Source organism: Micromys minutus (assembly GCF_963924665.1).
Source record: "Micromys minutus genome assembly, chromosome: 12".
NCBI lineage: Eukaryota > Metazoa > Chordata > Mammalia > Rodentia > Muridae > Micromys > Micromys minutus.
In genome coordinates, this window is record NC_137981.1 from 61,108,901 (window position 1) to 61,125,410 (window position 16,510).

A 16,510-nucleotide genomic window follows, 5' to 3' on the forward strand; every position below is an offset into this window, starting at 1 on the left:
TACCTCTAGAATTATGGGAACAATGGAGTTGGTTGCATCCAGGTCAATTATGAACAGGCAAGTTTTCCTTCTGCCTTATCAAAATATTATCAGAACTATATGAGGAAGGGAAAGAGTGGGGAGATGGCTGACCAATCAGTAGAAGTCACAGACAAGTATGCAGAAAGCAACATGTCGCCAGCAGGGGGTACTTAGAATACACTGCATACTTCAAAGGAGCAGAAGGGACCCATCTTGGTACTTCACCAGAAGAGATGACACATGTTTGAGACTGATGTGTTTAACCTGATTTAAACACTGGTGCTTACTTAATAGCACAGAGCCCTGGGTTTAACATCAATAACACAAAAAAGTGAAATAAAATAGATGGTACACAGTATATTCACAGTACCCCCCTAAATATGTGCAATCTTTACATGCTTATGTATTGATAAATTTAAGCCCACCACAGTGGTTTTACCAATAATGACAAGTACTTGGAAACCTGAGGTGAAAGCATAGCTTGTGCCCAGTAGTTCTAGTTCCACTCAGACGGTACAGTGGTATTCTCATCCCAACACACTTAATTAATGTTTAATTAAGTAATAAATTTAAACATATCCTTAAATGTCCTCATGTATTTTTAATTCTTTAAATATATATATTCATACATATATATGCATATATATATGAAATTAATGATTACTATAGTCTCTGTATTCTTCCCATTACTAAAAGGGAAAAAAAAAAAAAAGACAGAAAAAGGAAACAAATGCTTGTCCTTTCCAGAGTAAAACTTTCCAGAGAGGCAGGCACAAAGTCCCACCCTAACCAAGAAACTCTGTCATTGGTGCCTGCTCTGAGAGGACAACACTTTTGTCCAATGGAGTTGGAACTGAGTATAGAAACCACACCCCAGGGCAGGCCCCATGGTCCATGAGCAGTTTTCCAACACAAAACAGACTCCATGGTTTTCGAGGTCTTCTTCCTTTCTTTTTTCTTTTTTGCTATGGTTTGGTGGGTTAGTCTAGTTTGTTTTATCATGTGGGGTTTTGTTTTGTTTTGCTTCTTTGTTTTTCTGGGAGGAGTTGAGAGAGAAAGGGGTGAGGATGTCTGGAGGATCTGGGAAGAACTGGGGAAAGGGAAAAAGTATCATCAAATGTATTTTATGAAAAAAAATTTTAATGTAATTTTAAAAAACTAAAACAAAAAACAAAACAAAAAAAAAACCCACCTCCTCAGAATCAAGTTGTTTCTGTATTTACAAAGCCGCCAAGGACCTAGTTTGAATGTAGATACAAACACACAGACACATGTATACAGAGAGACCACATTCGCATACGCACACATACACACATCTCCCATGTGCCGAGTTTACCCGCCATGTGGCAATAAATAAGCTGCCAAGGACAGATCTGCTCTGCCAAGTAGGATGAGCAGGGCTGTTCAGGGGCCATCCTTAGGAGCTGCGTACAGACGTGAATCTTTGTTTTAACAAATCACACAACTCATAAACTTTCCACACATTTTTAAAGAGGTATCCCCATAGAGAAAAACCTTGCTCTGCACAGAACAGAATACGAACTTAGAAAGTTTGCCTTTTACATTAGGGAGCATTTAGACAAGTGCTAATACATAGCTGGTGTGAACTGAATTCTTCTACAAACACTCCTATAGAAAAAAGTTGATCAAATTTCCTTTAAGACATAAGCTGAAAAACAAACCATAGGACACTTTTTTTTTTTTCACTGCAGACTACACCTGGTATGAGTAATGACATCATTCAGTGACCATTTAAAACACACACAGAAGATGTTAACACTTATAAACACATCAATGAAATGTCCGTTGGTAGGAACTGAAGACAGACACCCTTGAAGGGCCAAGTTGAGGGACAATGAAGAAAAAAGAAAAAAAAAAAAAAAAACAAAAAAAAAAAACAAAGCTGAGCAGTGAAAGGCAAGTGAGGAAAAGAGAGATTCAAGGAGGACACCAGACAAAGACAGAGGAATCCAACAACTACTTAGTGTCTATGATAATCATCAGATATTTTGCTGGGAGGTAGAGTCAAGAAGTGAAAAATGAAGAGGCTTTCCAAGATAAACAAGGCAGTTTAAATTCAGCATACAGTTAGCAGAAATAAAAGGAAGGGGGCTTGAAAGATCAGTGGATTCAATGACAACGTAAGCCCAAAGATAAATTATGAAGACCTAAAAAATACACAGAATTTCTCCCAGAGAGGCATGCACTTCCCAGAAAAATACACTCCTGAAGCTGACCAACAAGGCTTTGATTTATTTCTCTGTAAAATAGGGACATTATACAAAGAAATTTCTACAGCCCTTTTTGTATCGGGATCCTCAACCCCAGTATTAGGGATAGAAACTAGTGTCTCCCAGGATGCTAGGTGTAAGTTCCATACCCACTGCACAGCACCCAGACCAGGGAGACCTAAGACTCTAATGATTGACTCTTCAGAACTTCAGAATGCTATTCATGATCATTCTGCAGGGAAATGTTGAATAGGAAACGAAGAGAAACTTCCAAGGGGCTGGAAAGTAGACAAAAAAACAAATAGAATGTGCTATCACTAGCTTGTTCCTCATGGCTTACTCAGTCTACTCTTTCTTCTCCTTCTCCTTCTTCTTCCCCTCACCCCTCCTGCCCCTCCTCACCCTCCTCCTCACTCCCTCCTCCTCTCCTTTGTTTATTCTCTCATGTAATACATTCCAACTGCAGTTTCCCCTCTTGCCACCTTTCCTAGTTCACCACCCCAACCTCCCCTCTCCTGTTTCTATTCAGAAAAGAGCAGGTTGCCCAGGGATATCAACTGTACATGGCATAACAACAAGATACACTAAGACTTAGGCACAAACTCTCATATCAAGAATGGGTGGGATAAACTAGTAGAAGGAAAAGGATCCTAAGAGCAGGCAAAAATGTCAGAGACACCCCTTCTCCCACTGTTTAAAGTCTGCAGGGGGCTTTTATTAAATGCTGTGTTGATAATGATAACTCATACTCTATCATTTTAGAACTTGACAGTCAAGAAGATTGTCATGTGTTGGAAGCCAACTGGTCCCAAGAAAATAAATAAATAAATTTTAAATAAATTAACAAGTATTTCAATCAAGAAAAAAATGATTTTGGTAGTTATTCTGGGTACTGTAAGAACCCAGTGAATTCACCAACATGTAAATTTTAATAACTATGGCAAAGAAAATTACAAAGTAAATAAACCCCCAATAGAAGAAACTTATTTAAGTAGGTAAAAATAATAATAACTACATCTGAGAATAAACTATTGGCAGGGAGATGATTCAGTTGATAAGTGTACTTGCCTCACAAGCATGAGGACCTGAGTGGGTCCCCAGCACCAAGGTAAGAGCCAGACGCGGCACATGCCTGTAATCCAAGCACTGTAAAGCCCTGAGGATTGCTGAATCAGTGAGATCCAAACTCAGTGAAAGATCCTGCCTGAAAAAGTAAGATGGAAATATAAGAAGACACCAGATGTCAAACTCTGGTGTGTGTGTGTGTACATGTGCATGCACACTAATAAGCTATTTAGCACACACAGACACACACACTAATAAGCTATTTAGCATTACTCTTTAAACATTGTTTTTTTAAAAAAAAAATCTTTAAACATTGGTGTTATGGCTGACATTAAGTATAATTCCACTAACTCATGAGCCTTAACTTTAGAATTCAACTTGAGAGAAACACAAGGTATCATGTCTCCCAAGCAGTGAGATGCATCAGAGGGCACAGAAGTAGCTCTGCCACATGGGATCCTAAGGAACACTATGGAACAAGTGTAAGCTGAGTAGCAGCTTGGCCAGGGCTAAGCTGGTCACATCACAGGCAGTCTCCTCCCATGATCATAACAATGCTATACCCACTATCAGCAGCCCTTGTCATAGCCTCAGCTCAGGGGGTTAAGAACAATGCCCAATGGTTAATGGTTGTTAGGGCAGTGGGAGTCATTTTCTCCAGTGTATAGCCACTGGAAAGAAGCTATGCTCCAGTAAATAACCTTCCATTAATGATCATACAGACAACCCTATTAAATTTGAGAGGGTCACATTAAATATGGAAGTAAGAAGGAGACTTGTTGAGAAGAAGAAAGGGTTTAACAGAGTGGAAGGGGATCAAGAGAGTATGATGAGATAAATAAGTTAAAAATGCTATATGCCTGCATGAAACTGTCAGAGTAAGTGAATGAATGAATGAATGAATGAACATATTTGCAGAGCTGGTGAACAGAAGGACTAAGTCTCCAAGCTTAAGTTCCACTCCTCCACGCTTACTGTCCATGTTCTAAATGCTCATAATGAAAGCACAGACCAGAATCTCCCAGAAAGCACAGCCAGGACACAATATCTGAAACACTGTAACTTGTATGGAAAAGGAAACAATGTGGGAACAGAATCTGAAGCACTTTAACTGGTGTGGAAAATGACAGAACAGTGGGAGCAGAAAGCAAGGAAGAGAGGAGGAGACAAGGAGGATGGGAGACTGGAGAGAAACCAAGCTTCCTTCCAGTGGCCAATGCCACAAGGCAGCTAGAGAGGCTTCAGTCACCAGGCACTGTGTGAACCAATCACATTATGTACCACCAGGAAAGAAATGTCCTTCCAGTGACCTTGGCCAGTCTATTCTTTGAATTGGGTTTCCAGAACTTCCTTATAAAGGAGATTCAAATATCAATGGGTATTTTAATGAATATTAAAAAAAAAAAAAAACACAGATTAAGAGAAAATCAACTGTTGTCTGGATTTTAAGCATTTATAGAAAGAAAAAAAGATGACAGCTCTGAGTATGCCCCTTCTATTTAATGCCATAACCTTGCAAGCCTGGGGAAGTCTTCTGCAGCAGGGGTGTCAAGAAGGCAGGCTCCTTTTCCTCAATTGGTTGTCACAGTGCCTCTGAGGCATACCAAGCCAACAGGCTGACAAATGATGTTTCCTCACAACTTCAAGGTAGTTCCTCCTTGGAGGCACAGCAGGGACATGTGGCCCAGCACTTCAGAAGACAACCCAGGGCAATGGCTCCCACTTGACTCTAGTGGAGCCAGTTTTTTTCTCAGGCTTAAAGGCATCTCCTAGATGGATTGCAGGATCATAGAGAGGTAAGCCCTTTCAAGTAGCTATGATGCTGACAGGGGAAGACCCTCCAAATGTCAACACGTAAGCCTCTGGCATCAGCTGAGATAAGCAGGAAGGAGGACTCAGGGCACCACTAGCAGTCAATGATTCCAAGCACCACAGTCTCTGCCAGAAACACCTGCCTGTTTCCTCACTCTTCTCTGCCATAGCCTCTCCTCTGGCAAAGCTCCTCCTGCAAAATCTCAAACACTGTTCTTTTGAATTACATGAGAACATTTATTATGCCAAATGATTCTTTTTGTCTTTATTGCAGTTTTGTTTAGTTATTTTGTGAGCCTGAGGTGCAGGTCAGAGAACAACTCCTGGGAACCAGCTCTCTCCTTCTACCATGAGGCTCCAGGGATCAAATTCAGTCTGCAAGGCTTGGGAGCAAGTGCCTTCACCAGCTGAGCCATCTTGTCACCCATGGAACTCTGGCTTTCCATGTCTGATTCCTGAACAAAGCTATAAGTTCTTCCTATCACCCACTCGACAAAGTGCAAACATGGCCACAATTATACATCCATTGATGCTCCCTACTCACAGGAGCTAGCATTTTTGTTAATGTCAATACATTCTATGTGTGCTTCTGTTTAAAGGTGCTTATATAACATACATTGCAGATTCATAACCATCTGACCCACAGCAAAATCACCAAAACCAAGCCTCAAAGAAGCCTCTCTAAAAACAAATTTGCTTCACAGAACATACCATACACACACTTTGAGGCTTTTATTAGCACTAGGCAGCCCTTCAGCACTTGCTAAGGACATTTTATGAGGCAAAATCATCAACAAATGGCACAGAATAAAAAATTCACAACACTAAACAGATGCCCTGGGGAGAGGCCCAGACAAGAAAGCAGGGCTTGACCTTTGACTTCAGCCAGGAATAAGTGTGGAAAAGATCCACTGTTTTTTCTTCTTCTCTGCACATGTCTGCAAATTCTCATGAAAGTGAGACAAATGTAGATTTGACTGTCAAAGACAAAATTTAGCAGTTAGGGAAATCCCACTGAAGTGGATGGCTCAAAGCAGCAGTAATAAGCGATCAATAATGTTCACTGAGTTTTGAAAGAAAACCAGGAGTGATGGTGAGAAAATGGATGGAGATGTGTTTGTGGCTGAGCTTCACATAAGAGTGAAAAAGGTGTGTGGACAAACGGAAGTGTGCGAATTGAAGGGCTTAAAGCCGGCAAACGAGAGAACAAGTGAGTGAGTTAGTGAGTATGTGAATAGAGAAGGAACAGATGAACTGCAAATGCAGTGGGAAGTGAGCATTGATGAATAACTGTACAAGAGAGTAAGAGACCGAGCCCTCATTCAGAAGCACGCTAGCCCATTGCATCATAAACGAAGAACTGAGGATGTTCTGTGATTCAAAAGCAATACAAGCAGGCTCCACCTGAAGAGTGGTTTGTTTCTGACAAAGAGCAGTACTGAGATGGCACTGACAAGGAGTGTCTGGATGTCCCTAAAGGCCAGAGTCTTGTCACAAAAGAAACATATGAGTAATAAAAAATTCCTTCAAAATCCCATCTGTGGAAGGGGTAGGACACTCTCTTGCATGTGGTTAACTCTGGATAAAATAGTAATTATTCACCAAACAACAAATGGCCATATTTTTGAGACAGGGTATCATTTAGCCCAAGTGAACACTTAACTCTGTTTAGCCTGCTTCTTCAGACTAGGATTACAGGCAGGTACTACCACACCTCATTTTCGGAGTGCTAGGGTTGAACCTTATACATATCTAGCAGTTACTGTACCACCTGGGCTACAAACTCATGAATGGTCACTCCTAACATGTATATATGTGTGAAAAGAGATTTCCTGATTTATCTCACCTGTAACTTGCTATCCTGTATGATCTTAAGTTGGTGATCCATTAAAATCTTACTCCTTGACTCTGACGTAAAAACACTGAGAACTAAGATGATCTTCCAAAGAAATGCCCTTAATCAGCTAAGAATTATGACTAAATTTCCTGAAAACTGACCAGGCATTTGTGAACCATAAAATAATGCCTTATTACTCAACCATCAGATGAAAAACCACCCTTTCCCAGAGCATGTCTGATATTTGTTGATCATTCAATGAATGAACCTTTCCATTTCCTTCCTGTGACCGGCATATTTTTCAAGATTTTGAATGGAACATGTCTAAACACCTCCCATCAAAGGAATTTGAAGTGAACCACCAGAAAAACAAATCAGCAGATTCAATGGCACCTTGCCATTTGCTAAGGTATACTGTTCCATGACCACAAGGCTGCCCTGCCTGTTCAAAAGCTGCCCCAGCAGAGCAAGTGTCAACATAGAGAGACTGTTCCCAGCGCTTTCCTCTGGCCAGCCTTTCAGATTGCAGCCACAAAGGGATGGGAAGATCTCAAGAAACAAGCTCTAGAAAGGCTGTATCCTCTCCATTTCAGTGAAAAATGAAGGAACAGAAAGTAAAGGGAATATACTCAGATCTTTGTGCTAACCTCATAGCCACCTGTCAACACAGACAGCCCTCCTACCACACTTGTGGGTCCTGATTCTGTATGTTTAACCAACCACAGAATAAAAACATGCAGAGAAAAAAAAAACCTACTGTGTGCTGACCATGTACAGACATTTTTCTAAAAACAATAATAGTACAACTATTTCCATAGTGTTTACATTGTAGTATTTATTACAAGTCATCTAAAAATGGCTTAACGTGAAAATGTATGTAGGTTCCTGTGCAAATACTTTGCCATTTTATATAAAAGTCCTGAACATCCAAAGATTTTGGCATCCAAGGAAGGTCCTGTAACCAATGCCCATGAAAGGGATAAAGAACTGTATTTGTGTCCAAAATGACCTTCAATACTAAATGGTTCTGCTTCCCATGACAGAATAAATAGAAAAATAAAAAGACTACTTGGTCCTTGGTCCACCATGTAGGTTTCTAACAAGTGAACACTAGAGAAGGTCACTGGGTCTCACAATAATCCAAATAATGGAGTAGGAATCAAGACTTCTCCATCTCCATAACCTCAAGTGGAAGAGCAGGCCAGCTAACCACAGCAAGGCTGAATCAGAGCTGGCAAGGACTTACACCATCATAGTGAAAAGACATCACTGAAGTGACATCATCTAGGCATTAAACCACATCAGTTTGTGGCCTATTGTTCTGATAGGTCTACATTAACATAAAGATATCTTAGATTTCAGTTGCCAGAGAAGTGTAAAGTATAAGGGATTCATACCTATTTTCATGATTGTATGTACATATAGAAAAATAAGGTCAATATGGGCTTCTTAGGATTTAAATTATAGTCATTCCTCAGTACTCCTGAGTCTGCACCTATGGTCAAACAACCACAGATCAATTTTGTTAAGCCTGTATCTGTACAAATATTTTTTCTTGTTATTCTTCACAAAACACAATACAAATCTCCATAGAATTTTATGCTGTATTAGATATCATAGACAATTGTACTTGTATACATTGTATCAAGTAAAATAAACCATCTGAAAATGTGTACATTGTATCAAGTAAAATAAGCCACCTAAAAATGACTGGAAAATGTGCACAGGTTCAATGAAGGCATTACACTATGTTATATAAGCAAAATTAAGCATCTTAAGATAGCATTGTCTGTGGATGCCCTGGAAACAAATCCCCAACATATAACAATGTGCTTCATGTTTGTGTGTGTGTGTGTTTCTTCTTTGCTTTTCCTTTTTAAAGGGATTGATCTGTTCCTTAGTTCTGGTTATACACTGACCGTACAACATGAAAACATCATACAAGAAATTATCTGGCCCACATGTCTCCATTCAGAAACAACAAGGACCCTGTCCCAGGAATGTATTCAATTAAAAGAACATTTATATTCATTGGAACCACAACTGAAACCCATTGTGCCCTGATTACAGATTATATAGATTCAAAGAATCCAGAGTCAGCCTGGAAATACAACCAAACACAGTACCAAACACAGTAACTTGTCTGAACAAGCACCTGAGTGGGGATGCTGTAGGAGGCCTCAAGACTCCTGCCTGAATCTTCACAGCACCTGCAAGTTCTGGGCCTCAGAGAAAATCATATAGATTCTACATTGTTTTTATCTGGTTCTTGGAAGAGATGGCATCCAACGAAAACCTGAATATTGTAAGTGCCCAGCACCACAGCCTGATGCCCCCAGCACACTGGGCTCTGTGATGAGGCTGAAGCAGGCTGAGAAACTGGGTCAGTGAACATTTACCACATGCCAACTGCACACACTGTGTGTGGCTGAGCCTCTGGGAAACAGAATACTTACAGAGATACTCTGGCTTCAAAATCCTCATCTAGTAAAAGAACAATGAGAATGAAATGTGAGGCCGGATATAAACCAGAAATGCCAGCATTTCTGTCTGGTGTTGTCCCCTGGCTCACTGTGGCACCTGCCATGTTCTAGGTTATTTTAGTGAAGGCTACCTTTTTCTAAAGGGAGGATCAGATGCTTCCAGCCTTCTTGAAGCAGACTCATTTTTAAAGCATTTTTAAAATAGTTGCTTGTTTTAATCAGCTATTCTTAATGTTTTAAAGCACCTTGATAATAATCAGATAATTTAGATTAAAGCCCTAACAGTAATGATCTGAGCCATAGCTTTAGTCTCTTTGAAATGAAGAAAGGTGGCAAATGCAAACCAACACCCCTAGTTGTCTATAGTTGTGAGGCACATGCATGCACATGCATGTAATCTAATGTTCTCTCTAAATTTCAACCAGACAGGATTTTCTGATCTTTATAAAGCTTAAGTGTTATATGCCCTAACCTGTCTTTCCATGCTTTGTTGAGATTTCTAGCCATCCCTCAAAATCCACTTTAAATGCTACAATACACATTTCCCAAGTAGTTCTTTAAACTCCCCTCTGTGGCTCCAAGACATTTGAGCATTCTTCAATTACAGCAAATCTTACATTGCACCAAACTATTTACAAAGATGTTTCTCCTGTCAGAGTTTTGAGAGCTGTTTCATGGTTGTGCACTGTATCAGAGAGCGAGACACCAAGTTGATATGAATGTCTACAAAAGATATGAATGAAAAGGGCACATATAAATTGGAACTTGTGGACAATATCCAGACTATACCCAGAGTGAGTATTATTCAAATTCTCCTTTTAATTAAAGTGTGGCTCATTAGCAACACAGTTTTTCTGGCTTCTATATTGTCAAAATAGCAATCTATTTTTCTAAGAAGTTTCACCTATTCACTTCTGTCTCCTTTAATCTAGCCCTAGGATGTGCTCAAAACCGGGGGGGGGGGGGGGGGGGGAGTGTGTGTAATTAATCCCCAAGTACAAAAGTACATCACTGCATGACACAGTAATTTGTTTAACAAAAGTGACTCCTGTTTCCCCAAACCTATTTGCTTTCTTTCACAATGATACCCATCTTTTCAAAGCTTTTTAACAAATCCTCAGTATCTGAAATGAGTCACATCACACAGGTGCTTAGTAACAACACCATCACCTGTTTCTTCCTTCAATCTCGTGACACTCCAAATAAGCTATTTTGGTCACTTCTCATTCCCATGGCCACGGGGGTCAGAATAACCACAAAACCTAATGGAAATCATGAAAGGGCCCCAAGGGAGCAGAGTTTTCAACCCCACTCTCCAAATCTCCCACATGAGGTACACAGCAGGGGGAAAACCCTGCTGCCCAAGGAGCTCTCCTCCCAGTTCTGCCTAGTGGAGGAGAAAAGATCTTGCACAACCATTTTGTGTAGGGGTGGGGGGAAAGATATCAGAGGTAAGACAGAGAAGGCCTGGGGAAAGCAAACTCTGGATTCTGGAGGTCCATCTAGAATGCAAACCTCAGCTGAAGTGTCGGGTTCATGTGCTTCATCTCAGAAGAGGCAAACAAGACCAGGTGCCTGCAGGAGCAAAGAGAGAATGGGAGCCTGGCCATGCCTCTGCTGCTATCTCTGCTCCAACCACAGCTGCAGCCCCTTTGGGCTATACACACCAGGGAAAATCTGAGCACAGACCAATTAGGCATGGGAATGAGGAATAGGTTCCTCCTACAACTAGAATCCTGAGTTCACTCTCACCGTGCAGATGGAGATGCATCAAGGCTACACCAGCACAGTTTGTAGAAGAGATAGAAATCAATCACCATGCTGTTCATTTCACACACTCCCTGCCAGAAACACTTACTGAGCTCCTCCCACCTCAAGGGTCACTGCTACACATTAGGTAACATTAAAAAGTAAAGTGTGAAGTGGCCAGACCCTTTGGATCTACTATGGGAAATACGCTGGACTATCCTACAAATTACACTGTTTGCCTGCATAATGATGGAGTTGTAAAAAAGCTGTTCCTGGGACAAACAAGACATATTAACTAGAATAAGCAGAACCACAGCTGGGATTGGGAGAGGCTCTGCAGAACAGGTAATATTTCCACTGGACCTTAATTAAAGAGTGCTATTTCATCAAGTAGAGAAGGCGAGACAAAGGTATTCCAGACAGGCACTGCCTTGCCCATGTGCATAAGTTAGACTTCATGACATTTGAGGAACAGTGAATAGATTCAAATGACACACAAACAAAAAACAGGACACCATCCATGCCGACCCAGGCAACCGTCTCAGTGAGAAGTGCTGGGTGCAGCACAGAAGGGATGTGTTTCCAGGCAGGCGCTGAAGAGATCTCAGCCACCAACCCTCTGATGGAGGTGCAGAAGGTATTGATGCTTGGAGGCTATAAGGCAGGGGAACATCTGAAAGCATGCTTCTACAGAGAAATCACAACATACAAGTGTATCTCTGCTAGCACTCTGTCCTAAGAGGGATCTCCATCTTGAAGACACTTGACCCAGGAGACAGACACTGTGTGTCTCTTGCTCTCCCACACTGGAATTCATAACTAGGAATGTCAAACTGACTGTGGTCATGGGGAAGGTGGGAAGAAGTCTACTATTGTATTTGTTTAGTTTTTGGTTGGGATTCTTGTTGTTTTGACACAGGGTCTCACTGTGTAGCAATGGTCAGCCTGGAAAAGTAGACTAGGCTGTCCCAAACTCATAGCCCTCGTGCTTCAATTAAAGTCCTGTCCCATCACACCCATCAGGGGCTTGGGGTTTGGTTTGATTTGGTTTGGTTTTGGTTCTATATTTGGGGGATTTGTTTGTTTTAAAAGAAAGTGTTTAATAAGGCTTATGGCTCTTAAGGGTTACAGTCCATGATGGTGGACCCAAGGTATCTGGAAGGAACAGCTGAGAGCTGACAACTCAAGCAACATGACCTGTCTATGTAGCTCAGATTAGCCTCTAGCTTGCAACAATCCTCCTGCCTCACCTTTCTAAGTGTTGGGATTATAGGCATGTGCTACCACATCCTAGAAATCTGCTTCTAATCACATACTATTTGTGCTCAAAAGCCCTAGAGGATACAGCTGGGACTGAGCTGAAACAGTTTGGGCTCCACTTCCTGAAATGGCAGAAGCCACTGGAAGCATCTATTTGGAAGAAAAACTCAAACCAGTGCAAAACCCTGCAGATGACACTGCTGAACATGGAGTCAGCTGTGCTCCCCTTGTAGCCAATAAACCTCTGAGTATGAATCATGCTGGTCAGCTGGGGAAAACATTCCAGATGGGCATGCAAGGAGCAGGGAGCAAACGGTACAGCCTGAGATTAATACTCATTAGATAGAAACACTTTTTGTCAGGTAGGATGTGTACTCAGAAAAGCTTGGGGACTGTTGTGATGATACAGTCCCTGCAGGAGTTGTGCTGCATCCTATAACCTCAGTGCTGGGAAAGATGATGCAGAAACACTGTCATGAGTTCAAGGCTATCCTGAGCTACAGAATGAGACCCTGTCTCTAAAACAGTAAATAACAACAATGAAATAAATAACCCTATAGTGCCCACTGAAGGGCACTATTTCTGTTCTACATACAAAAAATCTATTCAACTGGGATCGAATTAATTAATTCCACTTATATGTCCAAAGTGGGGGGAGGGAGCATGTCAAATAGAGAACATTGTTCTGTGAATTTTTGTTTTAAAACATTTTATATCTACATCTTACATATCTATCTTTGCACTTGAAAAGAACCAGCAAACTCATTTAGAAAATAAGTAATTTTACATAAGCCAAGAGCTGGATTTGTAAAGCTAAATTAAATTCATACCTAACAAACTTTTTTGGAAATAATTTATTCTCTTTTTCAAGAAGCACTTCTAAAAAGTATTCAAATATTTAAAGCAAGTAATGTATAGTGGAAAATCCTTCCAAAGTAGAAAAATTATGTTCTATGGCATTAAAAATCGTGTGAGTTTGAACCAGCTTCATTCATCAACACATGCATGGACAAAGAAAATGTGACACATATTCACAGTGGAGTTTTATTTAACTATAAAGAAAAAATTTATATCTAAGTAAAGTTGTAGAAAAATAGATGGGCTTGAGAATCATGTTAAACTAAGTAAGCCAAACTTAGACAAAGATCACAGAACATAGAGTCTGTGTATGTGTATATTGTTTGTGTGTGTGTGTGTGTGTGTGTGTGTGAGAGAGAGAGAGAGAGAGAGAGAGAGAGAGAGAGAGAGAGAGAGAGAGAGAGATGGATGAACAGAGAGGGAGAGGGAGAGAAATGGAAAAAGACAGAGACACAAAACAAAGATAATACAGAATAAAAAAGACAAATATTGCATGCAGTCTCTTACATACAAGATCTAGATTCAACAGTACTTATTATACACATGTGTGTATATGACATGAAAACAGGAGAACTACATGAGGAAAGAGGGATGAGAAGGAAGGGGAGAGACACGGAAGACTAATGAAGGGGAAAAATACAAGCAAAGTTTAACATGTATAAAAATATAATGATGGAACATTCTTCTTTATACTGAAAAATTAATTTTAAAACTTCTAAATGTGTAAAATATTCGAGTTATACAGGATATAATTTTGCCATTTGTAATGTTGGGGTAAAACTTTGCACTATTTGTATACTTATTTTACATATTTGTATACATACTGTTTACATATTTTAAAAACAGGATACAGAGGCTAGAGAGAGGGCTCAGCAGTTATGGGCTCATGCTGGTTCGGTTCCCAGAACCCACAAGGTGGTTCACAACCATCTGCAACTCCAGTTCCAGGGGATACGATGCTTTCTTCTGGCCTCTGACCCATTGCACGAACATGGCATACACATATACAGACAAAACATTTATATAAAGGAGTTTTTTAATCTCAAAACAAAAGTAGAATGTGGATAATAAAGAGGTATATCTCTCAATTGTACTAGCTGAGAACTTCAGAACATTTCTTTGAGCTTTCTCTAAATTCCAACTTTTGCAAGCACCAATCCAAGTTTTTATAGTTCAAATAACTTGGATTAAATGATCACCTACCACAAATAAATATACCTTAATGTACATAATAACATAAACCTTAAAGTTTTTTGTTCAAAGATTTACTGATGAACTGTGTTCCAAACAGTAACTAATGGTTTAGTCATCATATTCATATGTTTAGCAAAAATACTAAACTCCTACTGTGGTCCATGCATGTGATATGTTCCTATGCTACTAGAACTGGGAAGATACATGGGGATTAAACCAACCACTCTTTGCAGAGCAGAACCAGAAACTTGGTGTCACAGCTACACCCCAGGATCAGGCACAGTTCCCAACCACTGGCAGGTTACAACAAATACTCTATCACCATAAGGACCTTCCAAGCTAGCAAGATAGAAAGTGAGAATGGGGAAACGAAAACTCACAATGCTTGAAAATAATTACAGTACTGCTGGACCCTTATTCACATACAAGACTATCTGACAATAATTTCCACCTCCATCTCTCCTGCATGATGGAAGTCTTGTGTTGTTCAGAGGAAGGGTTTAGACTCCACTGCATGGCCTATTTCTAGTTTTAATTACAATGTTTGGCGAAGCTTGGGGATCATTTCAATTCATTTCCAAAATAACGCCCATTCAATACAAGAAGATGGATATTTTTTCACACTTGTGAATTTTTATTTACTTGATAATGAAGATGGCTTAGCATGTAAATAAAGCATTTTCTTGGCAAATTTGGTCTAGGGAAGAGACAGAATTGTAACGAAACAACATGCCTCAAAAAGTAAAATCTCCCTTTTCCCTTCTGACCCTTACTTAAAATGCAGCTCAAATCAAAGGTGGGGCATGGGAGTTACTGAAGTGCCTGTGGTTACTTACTGATCCATACAGCTCCCCCTTCTCGTTCATGCCGAGGTAGAGTCCACTGTCCACACCACGAATGCTGACCAGGCCCACTGCTATACTGATAAATTCCAGAATGCCTGTGAGATAAACAGCAGACAGGAAAGTTAGAGCCCCAGAGCATCTCCCTAGAGCCACAGCATTCCCAGGGGCTTCAGTCAGGAAAGAGGCCCAGCTTCCGACTTGGAATGCTTCATACATGACTTCTGCCCTAAAAGACTGATGTTCCAACTAAACTCCATGGTATCATAGTCAGACACTAAATTATCACAATGGGATATTTTACATAATAACTAACACACTTTAAATTTTTAAAAATAAGTATATAAACATATTGTGTATATTGTTTGTGTGTGTGTGGGGGGGGGGGTGCTCCTGATTAAAATAGGCACAAAATACTCTATCCTCAAAGCTAATCAATATAATGATCCCTTTCACTTCCTTCTTTTGCCTTGCTTACCTTACTAAAAATAACAACACCTAAGCTGGGCATCAATCCAGAATTTTATGGCCACACAACAGCAGCTTCAGTCTCCCTGAGTCTACTGTTGCTTTAAGATAATCATTCCACAGGATAGACAGATGCCACTAATCATCTCTGTGCTTGACCACACTCCCACTTTGGTTATAATCAAAGTGCTACACTTTGTGTAGATCTTGTGTCAGTGCATACCAAGTATTTTATATCACTTATTTTGAAAATGTCTTCAGTCATTGAGAAAGTATACTTACATCCAAGAGTGTAGAAAAAGGAGGGGGGGAAAAGGCTATGTTAATGGTAAGTGATATATATAGTATATTATATTAATATATGTTAATATGTTTAAAATTTTAGAATAGCTATATAAATATTATAAATGATAAGTCTGGTGAAACCAATGTATATATTCTAAGGAGCTATGTACTATAGCATATTAATGTATAAATGTATTTATATTACATGATAGGTAACATTATGTTACATGCATGCTAAACTATGGCCCCTGCAACTAATAAAAAAGCATTTATGTGGACAAAGAAAAAAATTACTTTTCCACCTCTCATGAACTAAACTGGACTGCTATCAAATGAAGACTCTGACTCCAGAAATGTAATAAAGAGTTCAGTCAGAAGGAAACTCAGTTACAAGATGATGGCTTA

The 16,510-nt window shown here is 40.0% G+C and overlaps 1 protein-coding gene across 2 annotated transcripts in view; it reads right to left on the bottom strand.

The window, feature by feature from the left end:
• The window catches only part of FGF9 (fibroblast growth factor 9), a gene marked incomplete at its 5' end in the record, with an annotated part of 52,014 nt that overhangs the window by 8,288 nt on the left and 27,216 nt on the right, over window positions 1-16,510 (bottom strand). For both annotated transcript variants that reach the window (XM_080926585.1, XM_080926584.1), the window contains one exon: window positions 15,347-15,450. In XM_080926585.1, the coding sequence (XP_080782711.1) occupies window positions 15,347-15,376 (30 nt within the window). The remainder of the gene's footprint in view (window positions 1-15,346; window positions 15,451-16,510) is intronic.